General features: G+C 42.1%; 1 protein-coding gene and 1 pseudogene across 1 annotated transcript in view; one reads left to right on the plus strand and one right to left on the minus strand.

Annotated features, from left to right (window-relative positions):
* Positions 1 to 25,808, plus strand: part of LAMA2 (laminin subunit alpha 2) — a 755,002-nt gene that overhangs the window by 639,973 nt on the left and 89,221 nt on the right. Inside the window, exons 42-45 of the mRNA XM_015416769.1 lie at positions 11,997 to 12,113; positions 14,200 to 14,382; positions 16,487 to 16,492; positions 20,078 to 20,232. Of these exons, the coding sequence (XP_015272255.1) occupies positions 11,997 to 12,113; positions 14,200 to 14,382; positions 16,487 to 16,492; positions 20,078 to 20,232 (461 nt within the window). The remainder of the gene's footprint in view (positions 1 to 11,996; positions 12,114 to 14,199; positions 14,383 to 16,486; positions 16,493 to 20,077; positions 20,233 to 25,808) is intronic.
* Positions 24,843 to 25,450, minus strand: LOC107115144 (annotated as a pseudogene).

A 25,808-nucleotide genomic window follows, 5' to 3' on the forward strand; every position in this document is an offset into this window, starting at 1 on the left:
CTAAATCAGATAGGTAAAGAGTGTGGCATCGTTTGGATGTGAGGAGAGCGCTCAGTTTTTACTTGGCTCGAACCAAGTCCATGCGTGTGACTGATGCTTTGTTTCTTTTAGGAAATCGGCCATGGGAAGGAACGTTTCTCCTTCCTCCTTAAGTAGATGGATACGGGGTTGTATCTTTTTAGCATACCAGGCTGGGGGGCTGGAACCCCCTCAGGGAGTAACGGCACATTCTCTCAGAGGTATGGCCACTTCAGCAACTTATAGGGCTTTTCCCACACTGGATACAGTGTGTAAAGGGGCAACTTGGAAGTCTGTTCATTCCTTTACTAGACACTACAAGATTGACAAGTTGGCATCTGCAGAGGCGGCCTTTGGCCGTAGAGTGCTGCAGCACACCCTGTGAGTGGGGAAGCAGAACGGACTCACCCTGGAGGGCATTGCTTTGATATGTCCCAGGAGTTTGGAGTCCAAAGGACTGCTCCACTCCTGGACCACCGGAGAATGGAAGATTTGTCTCCACTTACCGTGAAGCTTCCTTCTCGGTGGTCCAGAATGGAGCAGTCCTTCTCGCCCATTTTTGTTCTTTGGGGTCCGCTTCCTCACTGTATAGGGGTGTGACAGCCGTGGGGAGTTCTAGGGGATTAGGGGTTGGTTCCCCGTTCCTTACTGACTGTCATATTGTTATTCTGTATATTGTTATTGTCAGAGTAGCTTCCCCATTGGGAGTGGTTCTTGTCAGTTATTTTTCACAGTTTGGGGACAGGGGCTTGGAGTTTGACTGGGAATCTGAGGGACAAGCCCCTCCCTCTCTGTGCCTCAAGAGTCTGCCAGCCCTGCCTTCGGAGGAGGGAGGAGCTAACCCAGGAGTTTGGAGTCCAAAGGACTGTTCCACTCTGGACCACCGAGAAGGAAGCTTCACGGTAAGTGGAGACAAATCTTCCATTAGTGCTCTCTTGAAATGCAGAAGTTTCATTAAACTGGTCCAAACGTAAAAGTATGTTTTTTTCTCTATCCCTTTATTTTGTGATAATGTATTTAACTCTGTTTTGGGGTCATTATATTTGTATTTAGATAAAGTCCCATAAGCTTTTGCTCTAGTTTGCTTAACAGTTACAAAAATATTCGATATCAGCAAAATGGAAGCACTTTTCACAGTAAATTAGTGTCACTAGAGTATATAATTAGAAGAGAGTCCTGAAAAATTTTGGTTATACAGGTCATTCTCAATTTATATGAGAGTTCATAAACAACAACAAATATCAGATTTCTGAGTGGTAGTTCCAAATTGTTATTTATAATATCTTCTGTGATTCTGTTATACCTTTAGCATGTTCTCTTTTTTTAAACAAAAACAAAAACCCTTAGTTTTGAAGCTTTAAAAAAAGCCTATCGGTTTCTGCCTCTGTTTCCCTATCAATGAATTGGACCTGGACAGAGATGTCTGCATCAGAGAAATCTCATGGGTTACCAAAGGCCATCCCATTTAGGATATCATGTGCTCTGCAAAAGGATAGACTGTTACCATACCTTGACCATTCCTTGAAAATGTATGGCATGGAAAGAAAGAAAGAGTGGCTTGACTTAAAATGAGGGCAAATCTCATGATACTCGCTAAATTACGGTAATCTCCAGAGGTGGCTCTATCAATTTGACTATTCTTAAGGAAGTATATTAAAAGTAGAAGCTGTAATCTGTTCTTTTTTTCTTCCTATTATCTCAACTGCCTTTAACAGTCCCCTCAGTTTCTTACAGGGTGTGTGTGTGTGGATAATATACACATTGGGGGGGGCAGTAATATACAGTACAAAATGACATCATCATTCCTGACCTGCTTTCTTGTTGGTGGGCCTCCCTTAGAATTCCAAGAGAACAAGTATTCTTTGTGCATTGGCAGGTTCTTGCCTTCCCCTCATTCTTCTGACCACTTTATTCATTATTCCGCTGTTGGGACTCAAAAGAGTTCGGACTCAAGCAGAGGTGCATCACTGTCAGAACCCACAGCCAATAACAAAGTACACGCATTCAGGAACAGTAATACTTTTATTGCAGAGCTATAGATGCAGTAACATAAGCACTGTTAAGAATGGCGGTGGCCCAATGGGCATAATAGGATATAGGTTATTCGTATGCACACACCCCCAGTGCAGTGGCCAATTAGGCACCATCCTGCGCGCGAGATAAAGCTTGGAGACCATTAGTTAGCTAAAGCTGAGAACCAACACTCTCCCACGGCACCTAGGGAAAACCCAGACAATACATCTCCCTCCTGCACATCTGTATAGATAAGCATTTTGGCGCAAAGCAGGAAAAGCACAGAAAGGAATGCAGTAGCAATTAACCAGGCACAGACTGAGCTCCCCAACCCCCATGGCAGCATAGCTGACATACTGCCCTCTCTAAAATCAGCTTCTTCCTCCCCTTAGTTTTTAGCAGATCTGTTAGGGGTAAGCTGACCTGGGCAAAATTGGTTTAAAAGGTTCTGTAGACGTTCGCAAAACCGAGGAAGGCTTGGAGCTGTCGTCGGGTTCAGGGCACCTCCATCACGAACTTTCCCCGGGTCCATCTCTAGGCCCCGGTCAGAGATCCGATATCCCAAGGAATCAATGTGCGTTTTGTGAAATTCACATTTTGACAGCTTAGCAAACAGTTTGTGCTTGTGCAACGTGGTTAAGACCTCCCTCACCAATTTCACGTGTGAAGGTAGGTCGGGGAAGTACAGCAATATATCATCTAGGTAAACAAGCGCCCCCTTGAATAAGTGCTTGTGCAACACTTCATTGATCAGGTTCATGAAGACCCCCGGGGGCCCCTGAAGGCCGAAGGGCATCACCTGATACTTGAACTGGCCAGGGGGGGGTGTTGAATGCGGTCTTTATGCTCATCCCCTTCCCTGATGCACACCTGAAAGTAGGCATCTCGAAGGTCCAGCTTGGAGAAGATTTTTCCTTTTGCCGCTTCAGCGAGCAAGTCTTTAATCAACGGCATGGGATAGGCATTAGTGGAAGACACTGCATTTAAGCCCCGGTAATCCGTGCAGTCGCAGCCCCACATCCTTTTTCTTTGGGAACGGGGACGAGGCCAGTCGGATGAACCCACGGGCTAAGTTCTTGTCAATGAACTTGCGCAGTTCCTCCTTTTCAGACGGTCCCATTGCATAAATGCGCCCCTTGGGTAGTTTCTGCCCCGGCAACAGTTCAATGCTACAGTCTGAATGTCTATGCAGGGGGAGTTCATCCACCACCGCCTCCTCGAACACCCTAGCTAAATCCCGATACTCGGGGGAAATGGCGAGCAGATCCTCCTGAGCTAGACAAAGCAGGAAAAGCACAGAAAGGAATGCAGTAGCAATTAACCAGACACAGACCGAGCTCCCCAACCCCCATGGCAGCATATCTGACAATCACCTGGAATGAACACATCAATTCTTCATACTTATTTCTTAAATGGTACACAAGCTGAGTATTGTGTGCTGTGTTCTACTTTATCTAACTGCATTAAGGTCCTTATTTGTGGTTAATTGCTTCCTTACAGATTCCATGTTTAGTATTCCAACAAAATACATGAGAAATAGATTTTATTTTTTGTAAAATTAAGGAAAAGCATTTCTGCTGCATGTAAAAAGAATTCAAACAAAGCACTTTGGATTATGTGCTCTATCTAAAGAGCAGTGATTAAAATAAATACTCTTTGGGTTTAGTTTCACTACAGGTGATTTCAAAATGTAGCTTTTCAAAATGTTTATCACCAGTGGAACTGAACAATTTCTTTAAATATTAATAGAGAATTTAGAAGATTCCATCCTCTATTATGCATAGGAGTCCCTTAGGAAATTTATTTTGTGTTTTTTCTCTCTAATATTTAGAAAACAATTAAAATGTGTCTGAGATATTAAGAGGGAAAATATTAAACAGATGGAATTTGAATATTGAAAATTGGAAGATCCACAGAGATTAAACTTATTAAAAGTCATAAAAAATAGTCTGGTTCTATGGTTACAAAGCTAGAAACATTTCAAAGCAAGGTGATTTTGAAATATAAGAATGGAATAATTGGTATAATTGGGAAAAGCTGCACAGGAGGGAAGCAGTCAGCAAAACAGACATTGGGCAGACGTACTGAAATAACCATGGGAAATGTATCTATTATGAGGGCTATTTTTAAAGGCATTTTATATGTTCTACATTCTCCCCCCCCCAAAAAGAGACAGACAGACAGACTTTGAAATTATATTTGAAAAGTGGTATTGTAGAACAACTCTGATTAAAACTCCTTGTAAAAATATTCAGTTCTACAAGACACTACTGTCGTTTATACTACTAGACTGGGCAAAACCCTCCCATCTGTTTACACCTGCATCCCATATGCAACCATTTGGAAGTGTTGTTACTCCTGCACCTGTTTGCCCTAATTCATTTTTCTAGTAGAGATTTGAAGATCTAACTAGAGAAAGGAATGGCAAATCAGTTTGGGTTTGTGGCACCTGGGGAAGTTTCTCCTGATTTAAATTGCACCCCCAAAGGTTCTTTCTCAAATGTAGGAGAATGAGGTTCACTTGTGATGCCTGCTTGTTTGCCACATGTCACAAACCAGTTCAGAAGGAGCAGTTTAGATAAGGAAAATGGCACAGGAGGATTTATACCCCCTGTTCTCTCCAGAACCATGGCCCAGATCCAGTTTGCCCTTTACTGTATCCTTTGACATGTAAAAATATGCAGGGGATGTGTGATCAGGTCTCCTGCCATCTTGTTTTGCTTTTAAACACATATATGCTGTAACTTATTTTAACACTATATTTTATCATTCTTTGTCAAATTATAAGAAAATATTTACTTCCACTTTCAGAAAATGCATATAAAAATGTCAGCGTTTTCCCATTAATTTTTATTTTTTGTAGCAAATATTTCAGGAGTAAGCCTCATCTTATCTCAACATTTGGCAAAGGAGTTGTTTCTTTTACACAGAAGCCATTTTGCAGTTCAGTCAGGAATATTCTGGGGCTAACAAATTTATTTACTTACTTCTTATGCCACCTATTCCCAAGGGGGACCAAAGTGGCTTACATTGTTCTTGTATTGAAGGGTGAACCTCTAGTAGGATCAAGGAAGAGGGGAAGGAACTCCTAACAGGAAGTGTGGAGAAAGCAAAAACGACACAGGAAAGGAACCCAGTGAGAAAGAAAGCCTGAATGGTGGAGTTTGGGAAGGGGAGGGACCTCAGCAGAGTCCACCCTTCAAAGAAGCCATCTTCTCTGGAGAGCAATTATAATTCCAGCCAGGACTCCCCCCCTGGAACTCTGAAGAAGGATGTGAAGTTTTCTATCTGTATACTGAAAACTCATGAACTTTTAAACATTTTTAAAAGAATTTTGTTGAAGGGGTTCCAGAACTCTGTTCTGGCACATTTCCCCAGGGGAAAAAAGCCCTGATTCCAGCAGATCTCCAGGTCCTACCTGGAGGCTGACAACCATATTATGAAGAGATTGTAGTGTGTCAGAAGGGTCCTCTTGAGCTGTCAATCAAAGAACACACACACAAAAAGAAAACAAGACCTAGCATGGCAAAGTTTTCTCCACTAGATGCTTTAGACTCTAGTGGGCCTTTGTGGTGGCCTGACTGGAAACAGTGCTTCCCTGGATACAGGAGTGCTACAAAACGGAAGGCAGAAGTGGAAGATATTCATGTATGCGCCCTAATTCATGCCATGGTCCCACAAACAGAGCAGATATTTAACTCATTTGTATTTACTGATGAAGGGGACAAGAATAAATATCTCTTAGTCCTGAAGAAAATTCAATGACAATTTTGTGCCCAAGAAGAACCTCATCCATGAAAGGGCCTACTTTCACTAACAAAACCAGAAACTAGGGGAAGCAGCACAGGCATACATACGAAGGACATAGCGTTGGGCATTCAGAGTGATGCCCCCTCCTAAATTTTCAATGCCCCTCACCTCCTCGGATATTCCCCACAGAGCGATGATGCAGCAATAGCTGGGATGGTTTCATGCCAGTTATGTCTGCCAGCGATGCAGCTCTAAAAAGCCCAGAGTCTCTGGCCATTAAGATTCTTAAAGATGGGCAGCCACCACAATCTGTAGCAGCAACATTCAACCTGGGGGTGCCTGGGAGGCTACCTTTGTTCCTCTCTAAAGTGCTACTAAACCCCTGCTTGAGCCTGCCCATTGAGTGTTAGCCGAAAGAATGAACTTGGGAGCAAAATTCATGTGGTGTTCTCAAGATCCTGGGGCCACTTACTATTTCTTAATGGTGAGTGTATTCATTCCCCAACTCCCTTCAGAGCTTCCAGGCCAGGCACTGGCTGGACCCAGACCCATTCGGACACCGCACTTCTCCTCCCAGCTCCTCCTCCCAGTGTCCCAGCAAGTGGCATCCTAGCAACTAACCCAGGAGAGGGATGAGGTAAAGCAGCAGATCTGCAGTTTTTGTAGCCATCTCCTGGGCATCTGGCTGGACTCAGGCCTTGTCTGTGGGAATGAGGAGTCAAAATGTGCTTAGAGCCAAAACACGCCAAAATGCACTTAATCATGCTGCCCGAGTGTTCCCCTCCTGCCCCGTGCTAGCTACGGGCCTGATACATATGATGGCTACATGAATAAGCAGATGCCTGTGAGTTTGAAGGCTAGAAAAATGATACTATTAGGAATAGATTCAAAGGGGGCCTTTTAGACAGATATTTATCCCAGAAATTGCAGATGGAAAGTAAATTTACACTGGGAACAGCAATACAAATCATAAGAAATTCAAAAGTGATAAAAACCCAAGTCCATGACCGGGGACCCTTAAAAGGATACCAGGAGAAAGCAAAGAGAGAGAGAGAGAGGCCACTATTCTCCAAACATTTGTCTCCAAGGGACAAAGACACAGCCAGCCCAGAGATCCCACCAACAACCACAAAATCAATCTTTCAACACCCAAAATCAGGACACTAAATGTATATCCTGTGGGAAATGGCATGCAGAGAGAACAGAATGTCCAGTGAAGACTTCTGAGTGCCACAAATAGAAGACAGGACACTTTGCAATGGTCTGTCATAGTCAAAGGGTGCAAGAGACAGTAAAACAAGATAATACCAGTGACCAGGTCTTTCTAAGACCAAGTAGTTGCCTCAACAATCCCTTTGACCCATGGGAGCTTTCACTGCAGATTAATGGCCTCCCAGTGAAATTCAAAATTGACACTGGAACTGATGTAAGCATAATCCCAGAGTCTGTCTATAGCCGTTTCCAGGGCTTTTTTTTCCCCCTGGAGAAAGAGGTACCAGAACTCTCACGAGGGAAATGAAGTTTTCAATCTGTGTACTGAAAACTCATGAAGTTTAAAAGAATTTTGTTGAAGAGGTTCCGGAACTCTGTTCCGGCGCATTCCCACAGAAAAAAAGCCTTGGCTGTTTTGGTGACCCACCCAGTCTCTGTCAGACATCTGCAATCCTCTCCAGGACTGGAAGACACAATTTAAACTGTGCAGGTATTTCCAGGCTCATATCCAATACAAACAAAAAGATAATGAGTTTAGAGTATATGAGCTTTGTGCCCAGACTAATAATGTACTGAGTCGCAGTACTGCCATTGCAATGGGCTTGGTGCACTTCCTAGAAGAGCTCTCTGTGGAGCCTCATAACAAGATAGGAATCTTGAAGACTGCATGTGCGTGAGCACGCACACACACACATACATGGCTCAAAGAAGTGGCTGTGCTCTGTTCCATCTGCACAGCCAGAGCAATAGCAACACCTTTACTCCTGAAAATAAAAGTAGAACTTGATAGGATGGTCAAATGTGGTGTTATATAGCCAGTTACAGAACCTATGGACTCATGTACCTCCATGGTGCCAGTACCAAAAAAGGGTGGCAGTGTACATGCAGTACAAAGAGAGAGCTACATTCTAACTACTTATGGATGATCTCCTTCCATGACTAGCAGTTGCCTGCATGTTTTCCTTGCTGGATATCGCCAGGGAATTCTAGCAGATCCAGTTGGGTCCAGATAGTGCTAAACTAACCACGTTCATTAGGCCATTTGAGAGATATTTTTTCCACAGATTACTTTTTGGAATTTCTAGCACCTGGTATTGTTTCAAAAGGCAATGGTAGAACTATGCCAATACCTAGAAGGTCCATCTGTGTTTATAGATGGCATTCTGGCATACGGCTGCACTGAGGAAGAACACGATGAAAGGCTAAACAAGGTCCTAGCCACTATTAGAACAATAGGCTTAAAACGGAATGAAAGGAATTTCTCCTATGCCAGACAGAATTTACCTACCTTGGACATCACATAGATGAGCATGGGCTATGTCCTGACCCAAAGAAGGTAGAGGCCATCTCAGAAATTGACACCTACATCCAAGATCCACTACAGAATTGAAAAGGTTTTGGGTAATGGTCAATTTATGGATTTTAAATTTATGATTGTAATTTGTTTTTAAAATTGTAAATCTGCATTAATTTCAGATACATATATGTTGTTACCCACCCTGAGCCTACAATGTGAGCAGGACATGCTATGAGTTTAATGAAATAAATAAATAATCGGGACAGATTTTTTTCCCAAACTTGGCAGAGGTATTGCACCCACAGAACAAAAGCAGACATCATTTGGCGCTGAGACTCAAAACAAGACTCAGCCTTCCTGAAGTTAAAGCAACTTTTGACATAGTACTAGCATTTCATTAGTTCTGATGCTAGAAACTATGGATTAGGAGAACTGCTACTCTAGGAGTATGAGAGAGTTGAAACCTGTGACATTTTGTTTGAGGACGCTAACAGACCCAGAGACCCATTATGCCCAAATAGAGGAGTGCTTGGCAGCCATTTGGGCATGTGAAAGATTTTCAAATTATCTTTATGGTCTGGAGTCATTCCAGTTTTATACAGACCATAAACCTTTGGTACCACTGCTAAACTGAATCAGGTACAAATAAAGTGCCAAAGATTACTAATTTGCTTGGTGCAATAAAACACCAGCATCTAACACCATCACCACCCAGCAGAATATAGACCAGGAAAAACACTTGTAGTTGCAGACATGTTGTCAAAACATCCACTGAAAACTGCAGATCTTGAAAGTTCAACTTGTAGATGAAACTGAGAGTTTGTTTTGCAAAAGAATCACAAAAGGAGAATAGAAATACATTAAGGAAAGCCAAAGGGAGGAGGGAGAAAATGGAATAAAAAGAAGGAAAGCCTGAAGAGGGAAGAGAACCACAAGTACAGGTGTTTACCAGTCTTCCTGATCCTCCAGTGGCTGAAGCTGTTTGAAGCTTTCGTTTGAATGAGGATAGCCAATAACAAGCTCTGCCTTACAGTTGCCCTGCCCACTTTCTAAAAATCTTGTTGACTGCCAAGGGAAGTACCTGTGGGGTCATGGCACCATGGGCACCATGTTGGGGACCCCTAGTCTGAGGCAACAAAACTGTCTACAGTTTAACATACCATGATGAAGCCAAGCTGCAGCCCTTCCTGGGCAGGAAGGATCTGGTCACTGTGCTTCATGTCCTGATAACATCTAGATTAGGTTACTGTAGTGTGCTCTACGTGGGGTTGCTCTTGAATATTGTCCAGAAGCTGCAGTTGGTATGGAATGCTGCAGCCAATATGATGACTGCCATGTGTCATAGGGACCATATCACACTAGTCTTGTTCCATCTACACTGGCTACCATTTTGCTACCAGGACCAATTCACAGTGCTGGTGTTAACATAAAGCCTTATACGGCTTCAAGCCAGCACACCTTAAGGACTGTTAACTCCCATATAAACTAACCTGACCACTCAAATAATCTCCAGAGGACCTGCTTTGGGTGCCTCTGCCATCAGGGGCTAGATGAGTGGGAACCTGCAAAAAGTACTTAATTTGTGGCACTAAAATTTTGGAAAACCCTCTCCAAGGATATTTGTATGTCTCTTATTTATTTTATTTTTATTTTTTTATTTATGTTTGGATTTATATCCCGCCCTACCCCAAAGATGTATTGTTGTCGTCTGCCAGCAGATGGAGACGGTTTTGTGCTGTTTAGTGTTCCCTCACTAATTTATATTAGCTCTCCTCCCTGACAGTGTGTTTATATAGAAATGTTTTAAATAAATACATAAATAAGGCATTTCGTGCAATAACATGGGGGGATATGTACAATGAACATTGCAATGTGATACTAGAATGACCTGAGCTGGTACATTGTATTACAGTTCTGACCCCTTCATAAGAATGCCCTCCTGAGAATTTCTGTTTTGTATATTCTGCAAATGACAGAAGCACGAGGGCCTTCTTGATAACTTCAGGCAGGTCTTTTCATATAACTCATGACATCAAATGTTTAGGTGTCTGCCTTGGTGATCCTTGGGCCATTTTTCAAATTTTGCCATCACTTTTGTGCTTTAGTTTGTAAGCCTTGTTTCTACAAATTTCCTCTTCCTTGTTCTGCAGCACATTTCATACTAATATGGATAACTAATAAAAAATGTTTCTGAAATGATGTTTCATCACTAATCAGCATTTTCCTTGCCAAACTGTACTCCTTATTTTTGACTTATGTATTGTAAATATCCACAAATCTAAATTGTAACGTATCTTCATTCATTCTCAAAGAAAACATTTATGGAGTGTGTCATCTTGCAAAAGCATCAGTGTTATGCAAAATATCTTGAAAGGAATATTGAATCATATATAAAGGAGGACATCAATTCTTTCAGTAGCTTATTGAATATTATATTACTTTCCTTGTGATTTGTAACAGTTTTTCATTTTAATCTGATATTAGTCTATTATTTTATGTACAGATGAGTTTTCCCTTAAAATCAGTATTTGTTTACTTAACATAATTTCTGTTTGTGTGCATGTGTCAAAATAAATTGCCAGTATTGTCACAGATGTTGGCCATGTTAGAGTTAACATGAATTCATAGTCTTTTTGAAGGCATTTCATCTGTAGCAGCTGTCATAGATCAATTAAATCTTATGATAATAAGCAAAATACTCTAATTGTGACCCTGCTCTATATCCGAGCTCATTGATCCTCTTTCTTCGTGCGCACACCGTTGAAAGAAACCACAATATCAAGAACCAAGAAACTGAACAATTTTATCTCTTGATTGGGGCAAGTTATGTCAAGGCACCCTTCCTGGGTTTTCTGTTCTGTTTCCCCATGGGCACTGGTTTGTTCACTAAGTCTTCCCTTTGTGCAGCTTTATATTCCTCTTGAATTTTGGACATTACTTGAAAAATAATGGCGTTAACAGTTTTATCAGTCCCGGGTATTCCATTATATTGATGTTGAGAAAATTATGAGTTTTGACATCATGGAAGTCCTTGACTAGAATTTCAGAAGATGTGATTGATTTTTTTTTTACTGCTAGTGTTATATTTGTTCCTATGTACATATTAATAGAAGTGACTGGAGTGAAAAGCTGTCCTTATTTCGGATGATATAATGCCTAATGTAATAAATTTAATCATTTATCCACTGATTACATACTAATAATAGTTTTCATCTCTATCCAGCCTTTGGACCAGTGTGGTACAGTAGTTAGATTGTTGGTCTATACTGTGGACAGCCAGGTTCAAATCCCTCATTCCATGTAACTCTCTGCGTAGCCTTGGTCCAGTCATTTTCTTTTAGCTAAATCCAGCACACAAGGATATTGTAAAGATAAGATGGAAAGGAGCAGAAGCATGTACCTTGTCCTGTGCTCCTTTAAATAAATGGATGAATAAACTTCCTGAAAATGTCATTGTCGAGCTAAAATGAGATAACTTTCATATATGCCTGAGCTCTTTTGTAAAAGAATAGATTATAAATGTGATGGCATATGAGCAGAACAATGCAGAGGAGCTGTATATAGTGCACATATAATAAGAAAGATGCCTCTGTAGAATACATCATGTTACCATTTCACATGTTAATAATTTTACATTGTACTTGTTAAATGACCACAGGTTTCAGTACATTAAAAAATAAGCCTTTGATTTGTGTACTCTTTGTAGAAAATGCGGATAATCTAAAAGGTATGCAGAATAGGTTGAAAGATGCTGAGGAAAAGAACTCTGATCTCCTGAGAGCTTTGAATGACACATTGGGGAAACTGTCAGCAATTCCTAATGGTAAGTAGTACCACCTTTCTACAAAGTTTTTCAGTGTGAAAGAGGAAATTGGGACAACAAAACCCAAATGTATCTTATTTTCATTGTTATGTCTATTTGTAGCCATAGTATTCTTTCTTTCTGCTGCTCCTTATTTTTTTTCTTCTCTTTTTCTTCACTGTATGGTCATCAGTACATGTCAAATTTACTTAGTACTACTACAGTACATGTGGGATCCAGTCAAGGATAAGCTTTGCAGGGAGATCAAGTCATGCCACCAGTGAGATTTGATTCATGTCAGAGTAACTGAAGTAAATGAAACCCCTACTGGGGGCAGGGAATGCATCCCAGTGTTGCCTAGGTAACCCAATAGGTGATTCTGCCTGTCTTTCTTTGTTGTACTGTGATAATTTTATTTCCATCTCACACAGTTGAACATAATCGGATAACCATGTTGTTCTGTTGTCTCAATAATGCTGGTATGCACTCCCTTTCCATGCACAGTGGACAAACATTTAATTCTTATTCAGACCCCAGCAAAGTATCACCAAAAGGAGTTTTCTTTCTACTGTCTGTGAACAGGGCCACAGAGTCAGGGGACAGTTTCAGCTCAGTGCAAATGAATACAGCTAAATTTCTGGGCTTTATCTTTCTTAATCTTCTGAAAAATATGAATACATATCATACTTTTTCTGTGTGCCTCTCTATCCTGTAGGTTCTCAGCTGTTTTAGCTCTTTAATGATGCTGCTGAGTTGTGTGCCACAGCAGAAGGAATACTTTATATTCATTCCCCCCCCCCCTTGGCTTGGCAGGAGCTGTCTCTTTCTTGTCATTCTTAGAAGACCCGTTCTAGAAGTTAATTTTTTCCCCAGGAATGAAAGATAACATACTGCTTGCCTGCCAGCCAATCCATCATGTCCAAGGTTTTAACATTTCCCCAAAGTGCATTTACTTTCTGTTACTGTAGAAGGCTAGTACTGCGAGAGATATTCAGAGAGAAGAGAGAGTGATCTAGTTAGGCAGAAGTCATCATTTCCATGGAAATATCAACCATCCCTTCATGTAAGGGACTGAAACTGACTGAGAGACTTTACATCCAAAGGATATAAATAGCAGTCAAGCTTTGATGTCAGTGTTTTATCCATATGGGACAAACTGGCCCAACATCACAGAAGTGTTGCTGTACTTCTTAGTGGGAAAGAACGATTCTCTATGGCATTAAATGAGGGGGAAAGAGAAGAACATAGTTAGATAAAGCTTTGCATCATAGCTTCACTGTGCCAAATTGTGCTGGATCACAGATTTCTCTGATTCAACAAAGTCGTGGTCTAATTAAACCATCTCATAAGCATCTGTGCTCTTCCCTTTGCCAATGCAGGTGACAGAGGGTTGGGGGACTTTTCTAACAGAACAAAACCATGCCCAGAAGCTGACTTCCAGGAAAATACCATTCTCATTTTTTTATATATATAATGTGAAAGTTTGAACTTCGGTCATAATTCTTGCCAGGTTTTTTTTTTCAAGTGCAAGTAATAAGTTTTTGTATTCTTAATTCTCATATTTTTTTATATAATGTGAAAGTTTGAACTTTGGTCATAATTCTTGCCAGTTTTTTTTTTTCCCAAGTGCAAGTAATAAGTTTTTGTATTCTTCAGATTTCACAAAATTAATAATACATTTCTTCTGAAGACTTTTCCTTACAATATTGATAATGCCATTCTAAGCAGAATTATACCATTCTAAGCCAAATGATTTCAGTGGATTTAATAGGATATAGTTGTACTTAGGATGTTCTGCTGATGGCACACATCTACTGATCTGATGGCTTTTCTTATCACTAACAAGTTCCATGATGATGGATCTGATGAATATAGTCTGAAATAGTGACAACAGAGTCTATATTTATTTTTAGGTAGACTACCCTATCTCATCAAGAATTTTGCTATCCTTAACTACGTAAAGCTCCATTCAAAATAAAAGAGCTCTTCCCACAGTGTAATGTTGTTGTTGAGCATAACAGATTCCAACCATGATGGGCTTGCATGCATACAATACAGGGCAAGCTGTTCTGTTCTGTCATTCTCATTTCCCCCCTTCTGCCTGCAGATACGGCAGCCAAGGTGCAAGCAGTCAAAGACAAAGCCAAGCAAGCTAATGACACTGCAAATGATGTATTGGACAGGATCAGAGATCTCAACAAGAATCTCCTTGGTGTAAAAGACAACTACAAAAAACTTGCCGATGATGTGACCAAAACAAATGCTGCCGTGAAAGATCCCTCCAAAAACAGTGAGATTTTATTTTCCCATCTGTTCTTGAGTCTTTGGGCACATTCTTTTGCAGTGAAAGAGAACTACTACGATATGATTTTATAGGATATCAGGGCAAATACTATGATATACTAAAGTATCAGGGAAAAACAGAAATATTTGCAACTGCCTCTCCTATATAGATGTGGGACTATCCCAGCGAATTTTGTGTGTGTGTTACTTCATCCTACAGTCTTTGTATACCTCATAATTGCCAATATATTCAAAGAATCCATTCAGTGAGTTTTTAACATGCTTTCATTACTATGAAGAACTGAGTGAGGAATCCTGAGCAGCTCTCCCCATTTTATTCAGTGGGGCTTATTCCCAGGAAAGTGTTTATAGCATTGCAACCTAATAGTGCTTAGGATTGCATTGTAAGTGTCTGAAGTTAAGAAATGGGAAAGTCCTTCAAAAAAATCATTCCTAGTACAGTGGAAATAATTGTGAGCTTTTGTTGTATGAATGTATCTGCTAACCTTTAAAGGGGAAAGGAAAAGAGAAAAATGTAATAAAGCTGTCTTTTTGTTGCCAAAGATGTATTATAGTCTCTTGGGTAATACAGCCACATTCAGGATGTGTTTTATGCTGATTCAGTTAATATGTTCTCTAAGTAGCAATATTTTGGAAATAGGAAAATTGAGCAAGAATGTCTCTAGCACAGTTTTAGTGACTTTTAGTATAACAACGATATAGGGCTAGCCATTCTTTTGAAAGTCCCTTCTATGTGCTGCAAAAAGTTAAAATTGCAGTAAATTCAATAATCCTCAATAAACCAGAGGTATTGCATAGAGGTGCTCTGAAATGCTGTCCTAGAAGTTCTGTATTCCACTTTTGGAAATGTAATAGTGTGCATATATTATGTACAGTTGCAGAATTCTTGAAACATTTGTATTTTTAAATGTATGAAGTATCTTTTAAAGTCCTGTCAAAGAGTTCTGATTCACAACTCAAAATTCCCGCTGATGCTACAGTTCTTGTGTAAGCAGAAACACAAGATAAAAGACAGTCACTAAGTCAACCTTACTGTATCCCCACTTGCATTTCTGCATGTGTGGAAGATCTTGTACAACCAGGTTCTCAGCATTATAATATATAGGGAGGAAAGCACTAGGTGTTGCACAAGGCCTTGCACAAGTAGAACTGTGTGAAATCCATTCATGTTTCTGCTTGCACATCGCTGGATCCAAGTCACAAAATTTTGCATCCCTCCCTAGTCTCCTTTTCAGCAAGAAAGTATCAGCATGCTTGGAGGTTTTAAACTTACTCTTACTCAAAAATAAAATTAAAAAGAAAACAGAAAGCCTTTCAATTCTGTTGTATCAGTTGGCTGCCTTGTGATACAACCCTAAACATTTAGGGTTTGATCCAGACTATATTTTTACATCACTGGAACAGCATTTCCCTCCATCCCCCTTGCCACTGCAGGTCTATGGATTTTCACAAAATGCTGCTGCTGGGGACTAAGGGACCCCGAGGAATGGCATGAGGGGATCTGCAGCATTGAAGGGAGAATCGGAGGAAATTGCTGGTTTAGTCTTGATCTAGCCCTTACACACCTATTTATAAATCCCATTGAGTTCTATTAGACTTACTCCCACGTACATATTTTAACACAGCTGAGCTCATGCAGATTTCTAGAGTCAATAATTATGTAACCTGAAGCAACACTGGATCTCCAAGAGGTCAGGAACAAAGATAATCAGCCTAAGGAGGGCCTCGTGCCATTGCAAAGGAAGCAGAAAATATTACTTCTATACTGAACCAATGTAACAAGAAGTAAAGACCACCAGAGGGGAGGTTTTCCCGCATTCAGTAGCTAAAGTTCATTTACATTGTTGATCAGATACTAACTTTTTCACCTAGGTTTCGTGGTAATCTATCTGGGTGCTCTAATGTATGTGTCTCAAATTGGGGGGGGGGGAATACACTCCATTTGTCAAATCAGCTCAATGTGTAGTAGTCAGTATATTTCTCCATGTTTTTTTCCAGTAATCCTTTTAATTATGTTGCTGTTTGTCTTTGAACTTACTATCTTACAAGGTTTTCTTCTTCTTTTTTTAATCTCCAAAACTTGCCTACAGAAATCAGTACGTATAAGGTTTTGATTTTATTATTCTTTTTAGACTTTTCCTCTGTATGCTTCATTCATTTTCTCAAATATACTTGCATGGTGCCCATGCAAGATGTTGCAGTAGAATACCTAACTATTTATACAGTGCTTCTTCAGTGGTACTAACAGCAACCTGTACCAATGAAAGCAACAGATATCAGATCAGGAAGGGTATTGATATTACCTGTCCATTTACATTTAAAAGTCACATCAGAAAACGAGTAGAAAATGGCAGAAGATGCACATCTTCATCATATTGGAAAGGTCAGATACAATTGAAACTTTAGAAAGCTGCAGACATTCTCAGGAAATTCCACTCACTTCAACAGTGTGATAAAGTCTCGTTACATCTGTCATATTTACTTGATTCCCTGCTTGCAACTTGCAATGAAATTGGTTGGCAGTAGATTAAAGGACAAACAGAAGGAAGTGCTGCTTAACTCAGTGCATTATTAATTGTGTCCATAAATAGTAATAGTGACCACTAGCTTTGGTGTGTTTTGAAAATAAATAGGTATGTTAATGGAAGATAGCTATCAGTGTATATGGTATTTCAATGAACTTTCCATTTTATCTATAAGTACCAGGTGCTGGACGTAAACAATGGGATAGTCAATATAAAATCCTGTTTCTGAGCTGCTAGAATTATCTGTGTTTGATCCAGAAACACAATGCTTGCATTCTTCAACATTAGACGTTTACAGAGTATTCAAGCCTTTTGAAACTTCACTAGGAGTAAGGTCTCTGAACTTTAATTGTTCAAGCATAATCATTAGTGTAAGCTAGGGTTGCCAAGTCCATCTTTCACCCCCAGTGGGGGACTTTGGGGGCGTTCCTGGAAGGGGTGGGGCATCCCCAACGTGATGACATCACGTTGGGGATGTCTGCTGCCCCCCCCCCCGGCCGTGCGCTGGATCTCCAGAAACAGCAGTTCCCTGCACTTAAAGTAGCTGGCAGCCGGCGTTTCCCCTTTAAGAGAAGCTGCATTTCCCTTTTAAGAATGAAGCTGGCTTTTCCCTGCAAGCTTGCAGAGTTCGCGCTTGGGATGAAACACGGGTTGCACACCCTTAAAGGGAGAGAGATGGGTGGCTGTGGGTGTTGGGGGTGGGGCTTCCCCCACTGGCCATCTGGCCGGCGGTGGGTACAACCCCCCCAAAAAACGGGGGGACCCCTGGCAAACCGGGGGGGTTGGCAACCCTTGTGTAAGCTTCATTTGTCATGTTTAGATGTGATGATCTTCTTAGTTACTGAAGAACGGTCAGCATAATCCTGAGGGCCATCCAGATGGAGGGGGCTGCAAGCAGATAGAACAGTAGAGCTGCTGGTCTGTTCCCTAAAGGAAACTTGCACTGCCCAGAGTTCAAGCAAAAGCCTCACAGTATGACCGCACAGGATGAGATTGTGGCAATGTCCCCAGCAACTGTGCTGTTATGTTCACAAGATATCACAGGGCTGTGATGACACAGCCATGACAGACAGAGGGAAACCAATGAACCAGAGGGTGGCAGCCACGGGGACCCATGCCCTGAGGCATGGAAGAAGACGGATGGGGAGGGGTAGGCTGCACACTGCCTGTGGCACATAATGCCCCCTCTTAAAGGCACAGGCCTCAGCCAGAAAACAGAGGCAGCAGCACAAAAAAAGGAGAAGGGCCTGACACCCTGCATACCAGGAGCAATCTTACCCAGGTCCACTCAGAAGTAAGCCCCATGTTAAGCAATGGGAACAGCCCACATGCAAGTGGCACAGAAAGATCAAAAGGAACATGGGGCTGACCATGGGTGCTCAAGTATCAGTGGCAGGGTGCCTCCCAGCAACATGGCCACAGTGCTGACTATGGTCCCAGTGGACACCCTGAGCAACCCCCACTGCCACCACTGGTGGATCAGGAGGAGGGACTACAAGGATGGGGGCTGGCACGAGGCCACAGATTACTTCCGACAAGTCCACCAGCACCTCCTCCATGTGTGTGACTGTTGATGTCTCTAGCAACAGTCACCAGCCATTCAAGGTGCCTAGTATCCATTCCCTGAGCCACTGTGAATCTTTTCAAGCACTGCTGACCCCTGGAACACAGCATTCATCCACTCTTACTGGGTATTCAGCCATTTCCTCTCAGTGGCCACCCACACAGATTAGAGGCTGGGGGAGATGCACTTCTTTGGTTGTGGGCCCAGGGGCCAGGCAGTGCATGAGTCCCCAGTCCCACTGGATACTGCACTGGCTGCAGCATCTGGGGCCGGGCCAGAGTGCACCATCACACTGGCAACCTCTTCACATCCCCCACCACACCCACCTTCTGAGGATGTAGAGTCTACCCACTGTGATATTCCATCCACAACTGCTTGCCCGGGGAGTCCCAGATTCCCAGCATCCAGAGAACAACCAAAACAGCCTCAACAGCCATCTTGAAGGGGTGAGGGTGTAAAGATGCTCCACAACCCTGGTGGAGAAAGTCATGGCATGGCCCAATGAGGGAACACCAGGGACTGGGCAGGGGAAGTTCGGCGGGGCTGTGCCTATCCTCTCACTGTCATGGATGGTTCTGGAAGCCAGCTGCTGTGTGGCACATGGGAGGAACACAGGAGGGATCCCACTTGGAGAAGGAACAGGACCAACAGTAGTGAAGATGCAAGGATGTGCACCAAGCTACTGGCCTCTCCCTATCACAGGGTCCCAGAGTGGCTGGGCTCTACAGTTGCAGCTCAGGGTGGTCCAGGGGTTCAGAGGCTGGAGTAGTTTAGAGACCTGACTGTCACCACCCCTCGGCCCACCCACCTCTGGCCCAGTGAGTTGCACCAGTGGCACTCTGGTGGGGAATGCTGTGGTGCCATGCCAGCGTTCAGCACTGGCACATAAAGTTGCTATGCTGGCATATCTCTGGATTGTGCTGCTGTAGTGGCTGTTGGGTTCTCTGTGTGCTTCCCCCCCCCTCCGCCCAGGAACGCACTTTAAGTGTGACATACCATACTTCCCTGTATAGTTCAAAACCATGATAAAGTCCTTATTAAGTTAATGAATGAGGGAAAGACAGAAGATGAGTTGCAGTGTTTACCATCTGTAACCACAGTCACACTTCAAACTTGTAGTCATTTTAGCCAAGGCCGTTATTTTATCTTTCTGATTTAAAATCACATGACTAATCACTGCTATTTGGTTTACCAACTAATGAAATTAATGAAGTACCATTTTAATCAATAATGTTTTCAGTAAGACAGATATAAAAGGTAGACTGCTCCTGAACTCTGACCTTTCCATACCCAAGTACTCAATATTTGACCTCTTTCTCCATATGCTAACATTTAACTTTTGGCTTTTTAGTAGTACAGCACTTCAGACAAGCTCTGACAAAACTATAATCTCATATAGCTATTTATATAGAGTTCTGTCCTAAATTCTACTCATTTGCTTTTATGTTTTATGTTGCCATTAAGCTAAACTTTGAAATAGATGCTGAAATTATATTTTATTCTGGTTTTATTTTTTAAAACAACCTAAGATTTTTTTTCCAGTTTTTGTCATTTGCAGTATCTCTTATACCATTTTTATTTTTCACACCAAGTTGCTGATGCTGATTACACTGTTAAAAATCTGGAAAAGGAAGCAGATCGGCTGATGGATAAACTCAAACCAATCAAACAACTTCAGGATAACTTGGGGAAAAACATCTCTCAAATCAAAGAACTGATAAATCAAGCGAGGAAACAAGCCAATTCTGTAAGGCATTTTTCTTTATGTGTTGAGCATTACTTTTTGTGTTTCCTTGGCTGTGTGTCATTTCATCCATAAGGTTATCCTAAATCAAACAGGCCCCGGAATAATTGGGTTGATCCCAGAGAACTGGGTAGATTTGAATGATGTGTTACTATGATGTGACCACAGTGACAGACCTTTTTTATCTTCCTACAATCTTTGGGGAACCAGGTTTGTTTTAAACTATAAACCTCCCCCTCAGTTACCAGGTGTTCTAAAGGTAGCAAGTGTATAGGCTGCTGTGAGGTAAGTTTTGTGGTGAGCAAATAGAATATGGTGATCACTGAGGAAAGAATTGTATATTAACAACACAGAAAAATTATTTATTTACAGATTGGTTTTCAGGAACAGATCAGCAGCACAGGTCTCCAGATAGACAAAGGAGAAACCTGGCTGAGTCACATTAATGTAAACTAGTTAAGGCTTCAGAGAGTAGTTTGAATTTTCTTTAATACTTTCAGGCATAAACAGGCTTTTACTGACCAGCCCACTAGGTTGGATCCTCTCACAATTACAGGATTTCCACCCGCATCGACCTGCCCTTTCCCAAGAGTCAGACTATTTTGTTTGTTTATTTATTTATTTTTCATATTTATAGACTGCCCTTCCCGCAAGCGGGCTCAGGGTGGGTAACAACATTCCAACAATACATAACTATAATTAAAAAATTTAAACACAGCAGTATACATTAAAATGGTGTCACAGCCCAAGAATAGAATTAGTTGGTTGTGAGAAATTCCCTGGCCAGTTTATAAGAAATGAGTGATAGCCAGCTGTTAATAAATGGATGAGAGAGCCCTCAGGGAGGCCATGTGTGGATGCCCGCTGCCTCAGCCAAAGGCCTGGTGGAACAGCTCTGTCTTGCAAGGCCTGTGGAATTGAAGAAGATCCCACAGGGCCCTGATCTCAATGGGGAGCATGTTCCACCAGGTAAGACAAATGTCTTTCGGGCCAGGGACCACCAGGAGATGTTGGTCCATAGAGCGTAAAACTCTTCAAGGCATATACGGGAAGAGGTGTCCCTCAGATATGTTGGTCCAAGGTTATTACCAACACCTTGAAGCGTACCTGGAACTCAACCGGTAGCCAATGCAGTTGGCGGAGCACCTGGTGAACATGAGCCCGCACAGGTGTCACAATCAGCAGGTGACTGCCGCATTTTGCAACAGTTGTAATTTCTGGGTCAGCATCAAGCGTAAGCCTGCATACAGCAAATTGCAGTAATCAAGCCTGGAAGTGACCATTGCATGGGACACTGTAGCTAAGTCCTGAGAGAAGAGATACAGTCTCAGTAACCTAATCTGCCTAAGATGGAAAAAGGCAGACCTGGCGACTGCAGCAACCTGGGCCTCCATAGAAAGAGAGGCATCCAGTGTTACTCCCAGACTCCTCACTTTCTTGACCGGCACCAAAGGCTCCCCTTCCAGAGTGAGGAGCACAATACCCATATTCATTTCCCCCCCCCTTCATGTACAAGACCTCTGTCTTCGATGGATTAAGCTACAACCAGCTCTGCCACAACAACCCAGCCATGGCCTTCAAAACCTCAGCCAAATTATCAGGGGCAGAAAATGGATGGCCATCCAATTACAGATAGAGCTGGGTGTCATCTGCATATTGATGACAACCCAGTTCATACCTCTGGACTAACTGGCTGAGGGGGCACATATAGGTGTTAAATAGCTCTCCACATTCCAGTAGGTATAGCAGGGAGACCCTCTTGCCAAGTGCCATCCTCTGTTCCCGACCATGGAGAAATGAGGAAAGCCATTGCAAGGCGATCCCTCGAACTCCTATGCTGGCGAGGCAGTGGGTCAGCAGGTCATAGCCATGTCAAATGCTGCTGTTAGATCTAAAAGCAACAGCAGCGCTGACTTGCCTCGATCCAGATGTCTACGGACATCATCCTTAAGGGTGACCAAAGCCATCTCTGTCCCATGGCTGAGGTGGAAGCCAGATTGGAAAGGAACAAGGATGGAAGCATCATCCAGGAAAGCTTGGAGTTGTTCAGCCACCGCCCTCTCAACCACCTTACCCAGGAATGGTAAGCTCGACACTGGGCGGTAGTTGAACAGGACTGTAGGTTCCAATGATGGTTTTTTTCAGTAGCAGATGAACTACCACCTCCTTCAAAGCCCCTGGGAAAATCCTGGTAGAAAGGGACAAGTTGACGATTTCCCCCAGAGGAACCCAAATGCCCTCCGCACAGGCTTTCACCAGCCAAGAAGGGCATGGATTGAGGAGGCAGGCAGTGAGCCTCACCACTGCCAGGATCCTGTCAGCTTCCTCCTAGGAGAGTCAGTTGAAGTGGTCCAGTGTCAGACCGAAAGATGGACAAGGGGCTTCCAGTTCCCTTACCGTCTCAATTGTGGTTGAGAGGTCTTGGTGGAGCATCATGATCTTATCTGTAAAATAACTCACAAATGCCTCACAGTCAATAGCCAATTTTCCTTGCCACCGAACTGGGCTCTATCTATGTCCCTCTACTACTATATGCGGACGACATGATACTGTTGTCCTGCTCCAAAGTTGACTTAAAGCATTCACTAAATAGATGTATTTCATATTTTATAACTAATAAATTACTTTTAAACCATGAAAAATCAAAAATACTTGTCTTTTCCAAAACTTGGAAACCATTCAAATGGACAATTGGAGGCAAACCAATTGAACAAGTTAAAAAATTTAGATAATTAGGTCTGCACTTCCAGTATAATGCATCTTGGTCTGTGCAGTGTAAGTCGGCAATAAATATGGCCAACATAAATGCTTCTGCCATTTCCCGATTCTTCTACACCAGAGGCAATCAATTCATACAAGCTGCATTAAAAGTCTTCAAGGCCAAAGTAATCCCCCGACTCATGTATGGTATTCCAATATGGATAAGTGCACTTAATGTCAAAATAGAATGTGTTCAATCTAAATTTCTTCAAAAGACCATGGGAATGTCGCGCTGTGTACCTTATGCAGCCTTGTGTTTAGAAACTGGGTTAAATTCTGTGGAATCTGGTGCATGGCTAATGACAATAAAATATTGGCTGCGTCTACATTACCGTGTAGACCAGGGGAGCCTTATACAACAAATGCTCATAGAGTTAAACATGTCTAACTGGCTTCCACACATTGAGAACAAAATAACTGCCATGAGCATCCCATTGGACTCACTGCTTATGCTCCCTTTTAGGGGTGCTTTTCAGATGATTAAACACAGAGTCCTTGACATTGAAACACAAAGGCTATACAGCTTAGCCAACAAATCTTGCTCCCCTCTGAACTTTGAGATTCCCCTCACAATAGGCTGAATGGCCCCATACTTGTCTAATATACAAGCACCACAACAGCACAAAGCCTTTTCACTAACGAGATTCAATGCACTACCATCAGCAGTCTTGCATGGGAGATATAATAATATAGCATATACGGCTAGACTTTGCCATTGTAACTCTGGATGCATCGAGACAGTTACACATATCTGTTTGCACTGCCAATTTTATGTAGATATACGTTTTAGATATTTAAGCCCTATTTTAGCCAACATGACAGACCTTCCTGATGCTTTAAAAGTGCACCATCTCCTAAATGACTCTGTTACTGAAATATCAACTAAGGTAGCCATGTTTTTACAATCAGCTATAAAGCTACATAAGGAAAAACTATCTAAATGAGCAACACTTTGTAACAAATAGTTTTATGTAACATTATGCAATATTATGTAGTATGTATGGTTTTATATGTATATTTTATAGTAATCCTTTTTTAAGGTATTGTTTAATGCCAATAAAGGCTAACTGATTGACTGACTGACTGACTGACTGACTGACCGACTTACAGAAGGCTGTGAAAATATGGCACTTCCAAGTGGGTCACCCAAAGAGCTCCAACTAGCCACAGTCATTTCTTGGTTAGAAAACAAGGGTAACCAGCAGTGGAACAGTGTATAACACTTTCAAGGGCCTATGTTCAGTGGCATCCTGAATCACTTGAACTGCATACAATTAGCTGGATAATGCAGTGAAAATATGTTGTTCTGTATCAGTTTATTCTATCCTCTGTTTTATAACAACAAAACACAAATATGTGAAATGCAATATAACAAGAACAACAGCAACTCCCCATAACTCTGAGCTATAAATAAGGATATGAAGCAATACTTCCCTATTCAATGTAACCCTCAATTCCCCTCCTTATTACAGGCCTTGGACCACATCATTTTTGTCCATGTAGGTCCCAGCACAGTCATTTTGGTGGTCAAAAATGTGCTGGTGAAAAAGAGACCGCCTCTTCTGTCTTTCACCAGCAGAAAATCTAGTCAGATCCTACCCTTTAAGCCTGAGACTAGACACAATAGGGGGGAGGAGGACCAAGTCTCCAGGTTTTACCAAAGCATTTTTTTTTTACAATTGAAAAGCAAGCGTTCTTTTTATTTGTCAATAATACCACATTATATACAACCACTTTCCTTGACAGCAAAAGTATGGGTTTAAAAAACAAAATCCAAGAGCTGCATTCCAGCCATCAAGGTTTTTTTTTTTTTAAAAAAAAGGTTGAGCATCCCCCCAAAACTACATCTTTAGTTAGTCCATGTGAGCTTTCAGTGTTCAGGTAGTTATCTTGTCTTTCTCAGTTACATGAATGATCACACCCATACCTGACACTGTGTATCTGTCAGCCGCATTGAGCATGGCCTGGCCTATGGTTTCAAAAAAGGTGATCTGGTTCCATATCTGGCTCCCAGAGGGATTCACACATGCCATACATCTGCTCCGCACAGGTCCCACTGACCACAAAGTCATCCGTTGTCATCAAATCCAAGGAGCAGATAAAAAGCTTGTTTGTGACAGGGTCTAGCCTGGCTATAACTGGCTCTATGTAGTAAGGTCCAAACCATCTCTCATACAGGAGGCTGGACACCATACTCACCAGGGTCTGGGGCTTGATTTGCTGGCCCTCCTTCAATTCATAGAAACTCAGGTGGAACTTGAGACTTTGGGCAACTGTCTGAACATCTGTGGCAAGTCCAGCCTAGCCAATTAATAGTCTGTTTCCCATTGGTAAAATTTTCTGGAAGTCTGTGGTCACCATCTGAGCTTGAATGCCAAAATGCCAATCAGCTGCAATAGCGACACAGTTTCCCCCCCTTCATGGCCCTAACAGCCCCACCGTTATAGGACATAATAGACATGATGACGTGGCGAATAGATGGAGCCCCTTCTCCGACCCACCACCTTCTTTCACTTCTTGCAACGACTTGTTTTACCATAGCATTTCGAGGGGTTGCTAGAGTCACCGTATGATGCCTCCGTCCACTTCCCTCCCAATGTATTTATTTATTTATCAAATTTATACCCTGCCCTCCCAGCCATCAGATCCATATCCATGCCAAAGATCAAATCCAGTGCATGGCCTGCTTGGTGTGTGGGACCTGATACAATCTGGGAGAGTCCCAGTGCTGCCATGGAAGACACTAGGTCCATTGCCTGCAAGGAGGCGGCAGTGTCAGCATGAATCCCCCAGAACTATCAGTCTAGGGAACTCCAAGG

Source organism: Gekko japonicus, unplaced genomic scaffold (assembly GCF_001447785.1).
Source record: "Gekko japonicus isolate JY-2015 unplaced genomic scaffold, Gekko_japonicus_V1.1 scaffold92, whole genome shotgun sequence".
NCBI lineage: Eukaryota > Metazoa > Chordata > Lepidosauria > Squamata > Gekkonidae > Gekko > Gekko japonicus.